This window comes from Centruroides vittatus, unplaced genomic scaffold (genome assembly GCF_030686945.1).
Source record: "Centruroides vittatus isolate TY-2023 unplaced genomic scaffold, ASM3068694v2 contig_620, whole genome shotgun sequence".
Lineage (NCBI taxonomy): Eukaryota > Metazoa > Arthropoda > Arachnida > Scorpiones > Buthidae > Centruroides > Centruroides vittatus.
The window spans coordinates 3,732,930-3,747,637 of NW_027122381.1; the positions used below are offsets into that span (position 1 = coordinate 3,732,930).

At 34.3% G+C, this 14,708-nt stretch overlaps 1 protein-coding gene across 5 annotated transcripts in view; it reads left to right on the plus strand.

The window, feature by feature from the left end:
* LOC136979441 (extracellular matrix organizing protein FRAS1-like) overlaps positions 1 to 14,708 on the plus strand; it is a 522,959-nt gene that overhangs the window by 380,622 nt on the left and 127,629 nt on the right. For all 5 annotated transcript variants that reach the window (XM_067275439.1, XM_067275436.1, XM_067275435.1 and 2 more), the window contains 2 exons: positions 2,243 to 2,443; positions 9,456 to 9,643. In XM_067275439.1, the coding sequence (XP_067131540.1) occupies positions 2,243 to 2,443; positions 9,456 to 9,643 (389 nt within the window). The remainder of the gene's footprint in view (positions 1 to 2,242; positions 2,444 to 9,455; positions 9,644 to 14,708) is intronic.

The following is a 14,708-nucleotide window of genomic DNA, read 5'->3' on the forward strand; positions in this document are numbered from 1 at the left end:
TGAAGGAAATTATAGTGATAATTTGGGTTTTGGAGGCCTCTAACAAAAATATCATATTCTCGAGCATGTTTTTCAAATAAAACTTTGGAGTATATGAAAAATAATTGTATATTGTGTTTGCAATGACGACTTTTTCACTGTCTGGCATTTTAGGCATCTCAAGTATCCGGGTGAAATGCCAAATGACATTAGGGTAAGATACCAAATATAATTGCATAAAATCAATTTTTGAATATCTTAACCAAATTTAATTTATTGCATATGTAGTACAAAGTACTTCATAGTAAGTATAACAGCACAGTATAAGTATTGTTAAGTTTCTGCCGGTTTTAACATGCTCTATAGCTAGCTGAAAGCTTTTTTCAGTGCAAAAATCTTTTTGAGAAGTCCTTATATAATTTCTATGCATATCCTGCAATAAAACGAGAAAACAAAAATTTATTAAAAATAGGCATATTGGAATTCAATTAACAAAAAATAGGCATGTTACCCCAAGAAAAATGTGGCATTTTTCTCATTAGACGAGGTAAGATGCCTAGTGGAGTCACGTGTTCCAGCATGTTCGATCGGGATCAGCGGTAGCATCCAGTGGAAACTTTAAAACCTTAACTGCATCACACATTAATTGTTTTTCACAATTTTTAATAAAGTCTATTTTAACTTTTAGTTTTAACATGATTCTAGAAACATTTCACAACAAAAACTTCATTCTTATCTTGCTTTTGTTCTTCTCAGATGTAGAAAATGAGGTAACGGTAGCCAACTACAGCTTTTCACACTTAATATTTGCCCAACGATTCATCATACAAACACATGATGATATCTGACATCACCGTTTGAAAATATCAAAAAGTAGGCATCTTTCCTGCTTATCATCTTACCCCAAATCATTTTATATGTTGCAGTCAAAACCAGTTTTTAGTTAGGATGCATTTTAACTAGTTTATACTGGATGTCTTTGTTAAAACCCGTTTTGTCTAGTTGAAACTAGAATTTACTGCTAGTCAAAAATGAATTTGAGTTAAAACTAGTTTTAACAAAGACATACAGTATAAACTAGTTTCAACTAGTTAAAATGCATTCTAACTAAAAACAGTTTTTGACTGTAACATATACATAACAAGTTTGGAAAGTAAAAAGGAGTTGGAGTCGGCAGATTTTAGACGAATCCGACTAAAACACCAAAACTCCACAGCCCTGTCTAGTTATTGATATGTTAGACTAAAAAAAAATTTAAATTTAAACAATCTTCAGTCGTATTACAAAAAGCTGTATACATAATTTTAAATTTTTATTATGTTGTATTTTGTCACATTTGAATATTGTTACATTTCATATAGAACATGATGATATTCAAATTTAATAAATTTCTGTTTAAAAATTTCTTTGATTAATTTTATTTCATTTTTGGAAATGTATAATAACCTGACAAAAGTGTCTGAAAGTAATTGAAAATGTTCATTTTTTACAATAAACCTACTTGCTGGAACCAGTACAGATGGTGTCTGTGGGTGCTCATATTGAAAGCATCAAGACATCATCAGTGACAATGATATCTAGAAAGTGTGGATTATTGTCATTCGCAGCATTGAGATCTTCAGCACATGCCATTCTCTGTACTTCTTGTATTTTTTGTCAATGCACAAGGTACAAAGTGTGCACAGATCTTTCTCTGTCTCAAATCCTGTTCCGAGATGATCGCGATTGTCTCCTTGTTGATGTCCAACTTGTCTTCCATCACTCTCGACATTATTCATCTGTCTGACTTTACTATTTCCTTCATCTTCACTACTATATCTGCATTTCTGGAGGAGGATGGGCATCCAGGTCTTGCTTGTTCATAATTACCTCTCACTCGTCTTCAAACCAGGCAAACCATTCAAACATTTCTGTATAGGAATTGGCTATAACTCCGTATGCAGATTTTATTATATGAAATATCTGCATTGTGGTTTTGCCCAGCTCGACACGGAACTTGACATTCATCTGTTTGTCCATTTTTAATTATTAGGACATGGTGCACTATAGAGCTTGTGAACAAGATGTCAATATGACAAGAAAACACAACTGAACAAGATCAGCTTTTGCATATACAGTACATACACGAGCCAAAGGAATTCACTGAACACTTTTAGTAGAAAGGTCTAACACGAAAAAGATAGTGTTGCCAGTCTAAGAATTAAATTAACAGACCTTGTATGTATGTTGTACACTGATTAATTAATGATTAACATTATTTCAGTAACAATAATACAATTAGAACGATCTGAGTATTCTATAGAAGAACCCAATGAGCAAGAACATATTACTAAACTTTCTGTAACTGCAATGAGAAGTGGAGATGTAAACCACATATCTAAAGTACGTGTTAATACAAAAGATGGAACTGCAATTTCGGGGATTGATTACCAAGCCAAAAGTTCAATATTATTTTTTGATTATGGTAAGTCTTTCACATTTAAATTGTGTTGTTACTAACTACTGAACATATTTTTTTTGAAAAAGTCAATTAAATAATTTATTTTATTACTAATGATTGATTATTACATTGATCTAATGATTGAGATTTTTCCGTTAATATTTTACAGCTTATTAGTAATCCAACAATAATTTTGAATATAATTTATTAAGCAGGTTCTACATCAATTGTTTTAATTTTAATTTATTTAAATATTTTAATTTTCTGTGGATAAAATGCAATGAGTATAACTTGCAATGACATAAAACTTTACAAAGAATAAAAATGGAAACAAAACTTTTTAATAGCCTCTCTATTGTATATCTTATGCTTTTGGAACTCCATGTCACTTTTTGGTAAGCAGTTTAGAAGGTATCATCTGAAACATTAAAATGTTTTTATTTCCTTTTACTGTTGATTTAATTATAAAATAAGTGGGATGAAACTCTTTCCAACTTAAACCATCTAAACTTGTGGAAGATAAGGCACAAGGTTTTCTTTTATCATATCACATTATTGTGAACAAGATGTCAATATGACAAGAAAACACAACTGAACAAGATCAGCTTGACAGCAACAACAAAAAGGCTGCTATAGAAATCACATAGGTTGCAAAGAATAACTACTCATTGACTTTGTTATCCTATGACAAGATCATATGAAACACAAACATACATGTGACATACATTGATTACGGAGAAGCATTCAACAGTGTCCCACACACTTTGCTGCTGTACATATTTGTTTTATTTATCAATTAATAAGAATAAAATTTATTATTATTATTATAACTCATATCATCAACAATCCACAAGTCATGCTAAATTTTCTCATGCAGGGCATCAACTACATGAAATCAAAAAACAACAATACTAAAGACCCAGCACAGTACAGACCAATTACATGTCTTCCAACACTAAAGCCTGGATTCCACATTACCGGAATCCGCAACGTAATCGTAAAACTGAAAGCCAAACTGACGAAACTTTCAGTTTTGGAACGTTCAGTTGGACAGAAACAAGACTGAAAGCAGAGTTAAAAATTATTTAACTTTTCTGTTTTCGTTCTGCTGTTCTGTCGTACTGCAAGCAATAAAAACGCAAGGATTTGTGACGCGTAGTCACGTGTACTTTGATTGTAGTAATGGCGGAAAGTGTAGCGAAAAGGACGAGGAAACAAATAGATTTGGAATTATTCATTGAAGAAGTTAGAAAATACGACAAAAAATGTAAATAATTGAAAGATTATTAACAATTTCATTGTTAATGTGCTGTGCCTTGCTTTCTGTGCATTTATTAACAATGAAATTGTTAATAAATGCACAGAAAGCAAGGCAAAATCCGTAGCGTCGTCCATCTTTGACTCTACGACAATTGCAAAACTGATCAACAGATGGCGCAGTTCCACGTAACGTGCCAGTGGAGTCAAATTAAAACCAAAACAAAACTGAAACAAAAACTCTGTATGTTTGAATTCTGTTTCTGAGTTTCTGTTTTCAGGTAATGTGGAGTCCAGGCTTAACTCTTGCAGTTCAAACAAAATATACAATCATATTGATAAACACAACATTCATACAGAACAACAAAAAGGTTGCTATAGAAATCACATAGGTTGCAAAGAATAACTACTCATTGACTTTGTTATCCTATGACAAGATCATATGAAACACAAACATACATGTGACATACATTGATTACGGAGAAGCATTCAACAGTGTCCCACACACTTTGCTGCTGCACATACTTTGCATCTACAAAATTCACTTCCAACTTATCAGTTTCCTTGGTTTTACCATGCTTTACTGAAGAACAACATTATATTTTAACCTCCATAACACTCACATAAAAACAAATCAAATACATATCAAGCTAGCAACTTTTTAAGTAGATTTTTTGAGTCCTCTTCAGTTTTGCCTTGTTTTTAAACCCTTTATCAGACACAACAAAACAAAACTGTTTATATTATATCGTGTACATGGACATTATCAAACTTCATGGAACCACACAAAATCAGCTTCTTCATCTCTTACAAACTACACACAGATACATACATAAATGTCCTCTTTGATGGCTGAGCGTAAGTTTAGGAGGATGAGTGGTAAGGCCGCTGTCCAAGGGGTTGATCGTTGCAGATACGCTGACAAGGCTGCCTTCAGAGTGCGATGTTGTCTCTCGATCAGCCCGTTGGCCTGGGAGTGGTAGGCAGTTGATGATATGGTTGATTTTGAAGCTTAGGTAGTTGCTTAGTGATCTGAACAGCTGGCTTTCAAATTGTCTGCCTTGATCAGTTGTGATCATTGTAGGGATGCCGAAACGTGCAAACCATGTGTGGATCAGTGCCTTGGTGACTGTGTCTGCTGTCTGGTCTGATAAGGGTGTTGCCTCCACCCACCTGGAAAATCGGTCGAATGCAGTGAGAAGCTATGTACTGTACACTGCATTACTACAAACAAACTACTTCAAACAACCCAGCCGGAAAGTTTAAAAACATTCTAAATTGTAAAGAGTTTTTCGAACGTAATTTTCGAAATAACGATTTTTTTGGCAATCCTGAAGAGGGTTAGTAAAGCTAACCGAAAACGTTAGATTAAAGAATTAATTTTACTGCAGAGTAAAGGTTGTTTGAAGTAGTTTGCAGTGAGAAGCTATCTCGATCCTTCTGAGAGTGGTAATGGACCGACTAGATCAATGTTGATGTGTTCGAAACGTGAATTTGGAACAAGAAACTTCGACAGAGGTGCACGTGTATGTCGGTGAATTTTTGCCTTTTGGCAGGCCATGCTAGATCATGCCCATGTCTGACAGTCTTTGTTCATATTTGGTCAGATGTACCTCTGAGTGACCAGCTTGGATGTTGCACGGGCTCTTGGGTGTGATAAGTTGTGAGTGGCCAAAAACACTTCCCGTCAGAAAGAAGGGGGAATGTACGGTCTACAGTGACCAGTAGAGATGTTGCAGTACAGGGGTTTTGATGAGCTTGGGAGGTGCATCGTTACTATTTTTAGACTTGGGTTTTGTTGCAATTAGGACAGTTCATCGTTCTGCTGTGCGTCTGCTATGGTGTTGTAGTTTATGGATGGTGGTCTAATTGTGTTTATGCGGGACAGAGAGTCTGCTATGACGTTGTCCCTGCCGGATATATGGTGTAAATTGGTTGAAAACTGTGATATATATTGGTGACGCTCTGACCAAATCTTGGAGAAAGGCGAACGTAAGGGGTTTGTGATCTGTGTAGATAACGAATTGCCTCTCCTCCACAAAGTGTCGAAAATGCTTGACAGCAGAGTAGATGGCTAGCAGTTCTCGGTTGTATGCGCTGTATTTCATTTGAGACTTGGTGAGGGTTCTGGAGAAGAAACTAAGGGGCTGTTTAGTGCTGTCGAGCTCTTGGTGTAAGACAGCTCCCATGGCAACATCTGATGCATCTGTGGTTAAGGAAATTTCGGCTTCCTGTGTTGGGTGGGCGAGAAGAGCGGCTCTGCTTAAGGCGTCCTTCATGTTGTTGAAGGTGCTGTTTGCTTCTTTCGACCAGACGAGAGGTTTGTTGCTGCTTTTGGTATGGTCGATTAACATGGCATTAAGAGAAACCTGCAACATAGCACATCCTGGGATGAACCTGAGATAAAAGTTTATCATTCCAAGGAATTGTTGCAGTGCTGTAGCTGTCTCTGGTCGAGGGAAATTTTGAATGCAGTCCACTTTCAATTGTACAGGACGTAGGCTTTCTGGCGTTATCATGTATTTTAGAAATTGTATAGATGTGGCACCAAAGATACACTTAGCAGGGTTGATACACAGCCCATACTTGTTTAATCTGCTAAAGAGAGTGCAAAGATGTCATTGATGTGTTTCTTCATCTGGCGAAGCGACAAGAATGTCATCTAGATAACAGAAAATGAAGTCAAGACCGGTGAGCACCATGTTCATGAACCACTGAAAGGTTTGAGCTGCATTTCGTAGTCCAAAAGTCATGAAGGGAAATTCAAACAGGCCAAAGGGAGTAATGATAGCTGTTTTAGGAATGTTGGGTTCATGTATGGGTATCTGCTGGTAAGCGCGTACCAGGTCTATCGATGAAAAGATCTTCATAGTATGTAGAATGTGGTTGCAGTCTGTAAGAAATGGAATTGGATATCTATCTGGAACAGTAACGCTGTTTAGTGCTCTGTAATCACTGCACGGTCTCCAATCTCCTGACCTTTTCTGTGTCAGGTGTAGGGGACTGACCCAGCTGCTTTTTGAAGGTCGGCATAGAACAAAAAGAAAAACATCTCTCCTTGACAACGTCTGAGAGCAAAGTTTGGTCAGCACGCCAAAATCTCGGTGGCGCCCTCTGCCCTACAATATGTTTGCCCTGTACTCACTTATTCTTTTGGAGTTATACACTGGACACATGCAGATCTTGAGCAACTTTAAATGAAAATAAGAACAATGCTTACTAAGTATAAACAATATCATTGAAATATATTCATAGAGTGACTAACTCTTCCTCAGAAAAAAAGGTTGCTGTAGCCTTTCTAATGTAGTTAACCTGTGCTACAAACAAATTCAGACACTTCGGAAGTTTTTCCACAAAAAACAAGAAACGTCAGAATTACAACGTAGAACAATACAACATTCTCACAGAGCAACATAAACATGTTGTAGAAACCATATAGTATGCAAAAAAACATAAATGAAAATCAACATCCAAAACCAGTATAATTAAACTCAAAATAAATATTTTACTAGTTTGTTTTTGTCTGTTTGTAGAAAACATCATTAGGTAAAATACATAGAATGCAGAACTGTCTGTTACAAAGAAATAAAAACATTAGTAAAATTATTATTTTGAGGTAATTTTGCTCGTTTTGGGTATTAGTCTTTATTTATGTTATTTCTTCCAGAGTTTGAAGAGTAATTCATTCTATGATAAGCACACAAACAAAATAGAAACTTACACATAGCGTACATGTATAACAGAAAGGCATTCCACAGCATTGCACACTCATGGTTATTGCATACACTATACCTACACAAAATTTCTAACACATGACATCGCATGCCTGAAACTCAAAAATGACAAATACAGACACCTTACACAGTACAAACCAATTATGTACCTTTCTGCATTTTACAAAATACTCACTTTGTGCATTACAAACAAAATATACCAACACAGTAAACAACTTCTTACATAAATATTGGAATGCATATAATTAACACTCAAGAGCCTTAAAAATCCAGTAATAACACATTTAATAGAAAACAAATGCTTTTGACCATACTCTGGTCTTCTTCAGGTTTTTAAACCAGTGAGATTCAAACATGTGAATGCAATGAACAAAAGATTAGGAAGTAAAGTCGTATTTATATTTATTAAATGTGAATAATGCCGGCCATGTTTTTGTATTTAATTTTTACTTAAAATGTGGTATTTTAACTGTGGCAATAACACCAGAGGACACTTTTTACCTGTTTTACATTTTTTTATGGAGGCAGTAGCTTCAAAAGAAAGGTCATCTCCGAGGGACTGTGAATCCTAAAGGACTGCTAATGGTGTGAACGGCAGAAGTAAAGACAAAAGACAAAGTTCCAACTTTGTAAAGTCGTATTTATTAAAAAAAAGTTAGGAAGTATTTTTAAAAAACATATGGAACAGCATGTGCACAAATTGATTTTAAACATATGGAACACTCCAAGTGCGTCTAGAAAACATTTAAAACCATTGATAACCAACGAGAAAATTGACAAACATGCTTAATGACAACAAAGGCGCGCACAATGAATTAACACTATAATCGACACTACTTTGTTACCGCGCTTAATTAACTAACATTGTCAAGGTGACTTTGACGTGAACATTAATTTCTTTCGTGATGACGGATATATATGAATGTACAGTACATATATTCACACGACTGATAACACGTGCAGCTGAATCCTCTTGACACTGATTCGGGGACCTTTCTCTCTGTTGATCCTTTCCTTACAATCCTTTAATTCAAACTCCATGTGTTTGTAGAAAACCACAATTTTATAAAAAATAATAGTCACATTAGATTCCATTAATGCGTATCTCTTCACCTTATCGTCCTCGGTACTGATTTGTCTGTGATCCGTGGTCAGTGGACTTGGATTATCTTTCTTTAAGAGATGTTCAATCCTTCCTATATTCTAGCTGAGATTCACCATCACTCATCTAGTCCCAAAGCTCTTCTGAAAACGTCCAAGGGGGAGGAAGACGAAGGAAAAAAGTCCTTCGACAGGTCAAACCTTCACTTTTGTACCTCCCACCATCTCGGGAGGATTACCTGTCACATGACTTGGCAGTTGACCAATTAACAGTATTTTCACCATACATAAAACTTCTTACTCGAAACCAATTAACCGGAGCAAAATTCGTTTTTAATGTGCTAACATTTTCGACACTCCTCCTGGGCTCTTCTTTAAGCATTCACTCAAAACTTTTGAATTTCTTTCGAAGGCATTCCTTCGAGAGAAATTCAAAAGTTTAAGAACCAGCTTGCAACGGTTTTGAGTGAATGCCTGAAGAAGAGCCCAGGAGGGGCGTCGAAAACATTAGCACATTAGAAACAAATTTTGCTCAGGTTAATTGGTTTCAAGTAAGAAGTTTTATATTTCAACCCGGTGTGTTAGAAGGTTAAATAATTTTTACCATACAACCTAGAGTAGGGTGGAACGGGACAAAGTCAAAAATGCACACATAACACAACTCAAAACCTGACATAAAATAAACAGAAATGCAATTACACACACGATATAGACATACAATAAAAATTTTCGGAAGTTTCTTCACAATTATAGTAGCGCAGCACTACAGTAAAAAGATTTGAAGATAATTTAAGTTTGTAATAATGACAAAAATACTGTCTGATATTTGTTTAAAGATTTTTGAATATTAATGAATATTCTTGTTAGTGTGTAATTTGAAAAACTGTACATTTAATTTCAAAAACTGCAAGAATTTAAATATATGAAATTTTAATTTTTTAAAGGAGAAACCAAGAAGACATTTGAAGTTGAAATCATATATAACAAAGATAAAGGGTGGAATAAGAATTTTTTTATTACTCTTTGTTCAGAAGAATCACTGAATGCTATACTTGGAAATATTTCAATTTCTACAATTTTTATAGTTGATAATGAAGACTTTGGTACTTTAGTACTTCCAGCTCCACCAGTTGTGAGTATTCATTACATTTTTAGTGAACAAAAATAAAAACTTAAACATTTTTTGTAATGAAGCATTTTAGCAAAAATGTTGATACTTAAACGATTATGTTAAAGAATATAAATTAACATTTATTACTGTAAACTTAATCCAATAATTATGTGTGTGTGTCTGTGTATATACATATAAGAGGCTTTTAGTAAAAACACATTGCAGGAATGCTTGACAAGCAAGGATGCTGCCACATAGCACAAATATAAGATTTTCTGTCAGTTTTTGTTAATATGGGATAAAGTTTCAACTATTGTGCATTAATGCCCTTGGATTTTTTTTAATTAGGAATTGGTTGTCTTTTCGACAACATGGCAGATGTCTCTGAAGTGTGTGGTACTAGTTTCAGAAGAAACACACTTATGAGAAAATTTAAATAATTACATTATATTTCATGCTGGTTTGTTAAAATCCAAAAGAGGTTAACATAAAATGTAGGATTAATAATACCACAAAAGAAAACCTCAGTACTTATATTCCAGCACTCAATTTATTAAACACAAACATTTTTGGCCCCATTTAGGGATTTATATCAGGTAGTACAATTGTTTCATCAAACTCAACAAATTCAGAAATTAAAAAAGTTTTAAAAGCATTCTACAAGACACTCCATCAGCATCGTGATGTAATTTAAAAGGAATATTTCGATACAGGTTAGAATTGTGTGTTTATTAAATTGAGTGCTGAAGTATGTATGTACATTTTATTTTGTGGTCTTGACTGTTGTTCCAGCTTTGTGAGTTTATGTAGGACCAGCAATCACTAATCTTTATGGTAATAAAGATTAGTGATTGTTCAATAAATTCCAGATTGTTTAAAATCAGAAACATTTTATTAATCTAAAACTACTTTGTGCTGCTGAAGTGCAGTAGCTGCTACTCTGGTTACTGTTAATATAATTTGATCATGTAGCACAGATGATGCAAATTTCATCATGTACAGTAAGTACTTTTATTTTGTGTAGTTTTGCAGATTTTATAGTTGAAAAGCACTTTAAAAAATTATAGATTTTATTCGAGATGTCAATTTAAATAATTAAATTACTAATTAAGGTATACATCACAAGCATTCATAGTTATGTTAATTGTGTAAATAATTTTCTTAAGGCAATAGTATTATTACTCCAGACAGCTATTAATATTGGTCTAGCAGGATGCAGTCAGTTTGTAACAAAATGTGATTTATAAAAGCAGAGAGATGCAAGGTGGTACAGCTTTATGTCCAGATATTCAGCATAAGTGATGTCATAACACAGTTCCATGCATTACACTTAACCAGCTCCATCCCTAATACACCACTGTTCTAAGAATGGCAAAAAAATTTTTTTCACACTTTTGGTTTGGAAGATGTTTCAAGAACTTAGAGACTCCACACAAATATCTATGGACATCACAGCTACATACACAGAAAACTTAACTGTTTCCACTCACCATGTGGCTCTGGAAGCAGGAATTTGGTCAATCTCAATAAATACAATTCTCACATGGTTATCTTATCATTCATATTCCAATGTCATAAGGAACTTCTTTCTCTAGACTACAATGCAAGAGTAAACTTTGTAGAAATTGTGAGAACTGGTCAAATTTTTGTTTCAAATTTGCCCTCATTAAATTTGTTTTAAAATACTTTATAAAAGAAAAAAAAGAAAGAAAGAAATATTTTTTGTATGATGAATGTGACACAAACATTAACAATATTAGTCCCAAGATTGGCATTTCTCTTGTCCCAATCTGGTTTAATTTCACATAGATACAAATAAAAGATCAATAGGCAGGAAATGATAAAAGATCAGGACCAGTTAAAATGCTTGATTTGGAGACAAATCCTTTAAATACTCTGAATTTCAAGAATGCAGTGGCTTCTTCTCCCAAGTATCCAAGTGCCAGACCATTATTTTGTGTCTTAGGATGAATCAAGTACATGGATGGGTGTCTCAGAAGCTCGTCTCGGGTTCCTTATTTTTTGACGGTTCTGTTCTCTGATCCCCTTATGCAGCCGATCACTTTGTTGGTCTGTCTAGATATCCAGATGGAAAAGAGTGTGTTTCCATCAGCCTTTGACCCTTTATACCTCTCCTGTTCCCCCTCCTGGTTTATTACCCCTCCAAGCCTAACGGATGATGGAACATCTGGGAATCATTCCAAACAAGGGGCATTGTGACCAACATTGAATGTTTTATGACGAGTGATTGTCACAGAACATTCAAAAACCTATAAGTTTTCCATTGATAACTCTGAGCAGTTACTTTGTCGCGATTGTTCGCCATGTTGTTCCCTTAGCAGACAATGCTTTTTGTTTGTTGATTTTTCTAACGTTCCATCGTCCATTAGACCCGGAAAGGACGATTAACTCAGCAGGGTGAGACAGGACGGTATAAATAGCGGCAAGGCCGACGGAACGGGGGCTTTTTCGGAACATCTGAGAAGCGAGCAGGAACAACGAGGAACGTCGAGTGAAGCGGATCGACGATTCAGGGGGAAGATGAATAAAGAGTGTTGAAGATAGCATTTCGATGGTCTCGTCCATATATAAAATTGTATGTGGTATTTATATGATAGTTTTTGTGTAAATATACGCATGTCGGGAGAAAGTAATTTTTGTTGCAAAAACCGATATTTTATTGTAGTCCTGTTCAAGCTAGATGTTAACCCATTTTTCTGTTGAAAAAATAAATCTTAAAACTTGTTGAATTATAAAAATTTCAACTATCTAAGAGAGCATGTTTCAATGGTAGACTTTAGCTATATACTCCTCAATTAACCTCTAACCATGCTTTTGCATTCTTAGAGATTTCTTATTACATGAACACAAAGAACCACTGCTTTACAAAGATATCCTGGAGCTGGCTTATATGCTATGTTATTAATCATTAACATAACATTCTTCCAATACAATTATAATATATATGTTCAATGTAAAGGAGTACTCATAGACAGTCCTCATCAGGGGAACATCTGTGAGATAGTAATAAGTGTGGCTGTATTAATGTATATATTAATTTAGGTATAGTTTTAGTCCTCTCCTTTGTTCTTTGTTTCTTCCTCTTTCCAGAACTTTCTTTTCTAACTCTTATCCCTTGGGTGGGATGACCAATTCTTGGAACCCTGGGGCTAGTGAGAGAAGGGAAGGACATTCTTGGGTCCAGACGTCGAATGTGGTGCTCTAAGTCGCAAATGACAATGACTGGAGAATTCGAGAGAGTTTGAGAATTGGAATTTTATCGTGGTTATGATAAAAAGGTGTAATAACGAGGTACAAGGAGAAACTTAGTGAAGACGACAACAATAGATTTATCCCACCCAAAATTGTGAAGTCCAGCAAAATCTCGGGTATTTCACTCCTTACTGTATTCTACTTTCTTGGATCCTGTATCCTCTACCATCTTCTTTGTTTTCCTAGTTTAAAGTTAGCACATAACTATTAGTCATAGTTTTCAGTCATGGTTCATATTTGTCGCGAACGATACTTTTTGTCATTGTCTACCGAAATATTGTTTGATGCTGTGTTGTAAGAAATTGCTGCAGAATTGGAATCCAAAAGAACTTGTTCATATACACAAAATAAAATACTTTGTTCAGTTATTGTTACATCTTTCATTTGTTGATCTATTTAAATTTCGCAACAAACATTCACATAAAATTGTTAGAAAAAACAGTTTTACTAAATTTCTTATTGGAAATATACATATATAAAAAAGATACGTTGATGATAATATATTAAGTGGAAGACAAAAACAGAGATTAATAACTTATATACAACAAGTAAACAACAGCCCCTATGGCCTTATTATTATATTAGATCAAACCAGTAACATGAAAGTACATTTCCTGGATCGTAAAATCAACATTAGAAATAACTGAGTTCAAACAAGTGTTTATTATAAACCAACATACACATCCTTTTTTATACCTGCAAGCTCCCATGACCCTTAAATACATAAGATTGCAGATTGAAGCTTTTAAGGCCCTAACCAAAAAGGTTTTTACCCATTTTACAAATTATTCTGACTCAACCAAAGAACTAGAACACCTTGAATGAAAGCCACAACATACTGTTACTGCAAAAACTTTATCAGGGATTTAGCCATAGCAATTTCCAACAACATTCACAACTTAGACCCTAAGGCTGAAAATTCATACACTTAACATAGGAACATAAGACATATCATCGTAGAATACAATCACATGCTTCCACTATATAAGGAAATAGTGAGAGTCTAAAAGAGATTAAATTAACTCATAGATGCAATTTTATCATCTTTAACATCCTTAAGAACAGAAAAGATAAGAGCAACATGCTCAGTGTATCAGGGATTTATAACATTCCTTTGAAAGATGACTGATTTGGCTACAAACTTGGATACATTGGTTCTATCACAAGGTCTTTCAAAATAAGACTAACTGAATACAAGCATGACATCGACAAAAACAAACACAATACCCTAACCATGTATGCAATTGATAACAACATGCATGCCTTCCTTGACAAAACTTTCATCATTAAGAGATCAAAACATTCCTATCCCATCAGAATATTGGAGCATTGGAGATACTTAAATCTGACAAAAAGGATGATTGCATTAATTTTAAAGACAAAAAACAACTATCTTATGCATGGCAATTCCTATATGATTGTGACCAACTATGACATAATATCACAATATAGAGACATTATAATGGAATGTTCTTGTTTATATTTAAATAATTTCTGAATGTTTACTTTTTATTTTTATTTTTGGTACTTTGCTCTATTTACTTTTTTATTTATTTTTATGTATTTGAGAATTATTTCATGTAATTTTTCAAAAAATGTTATTAGTGATCAATAGGGTGTTTCCCACGCCAAATATTATATTATAAACTGAAGAAAAACACTGAGATTGGCGTTATACTTTGTATGTTCTTTTTTCGCAAGCACTTTCGACACACTTATCAACATCATCATCAGGCAAAAACAAAACTTAGTGAAAAAATTGAACGGAAAGTAATCTGACAAAGAACAGAACACTTAATAATTCGAATTAAAA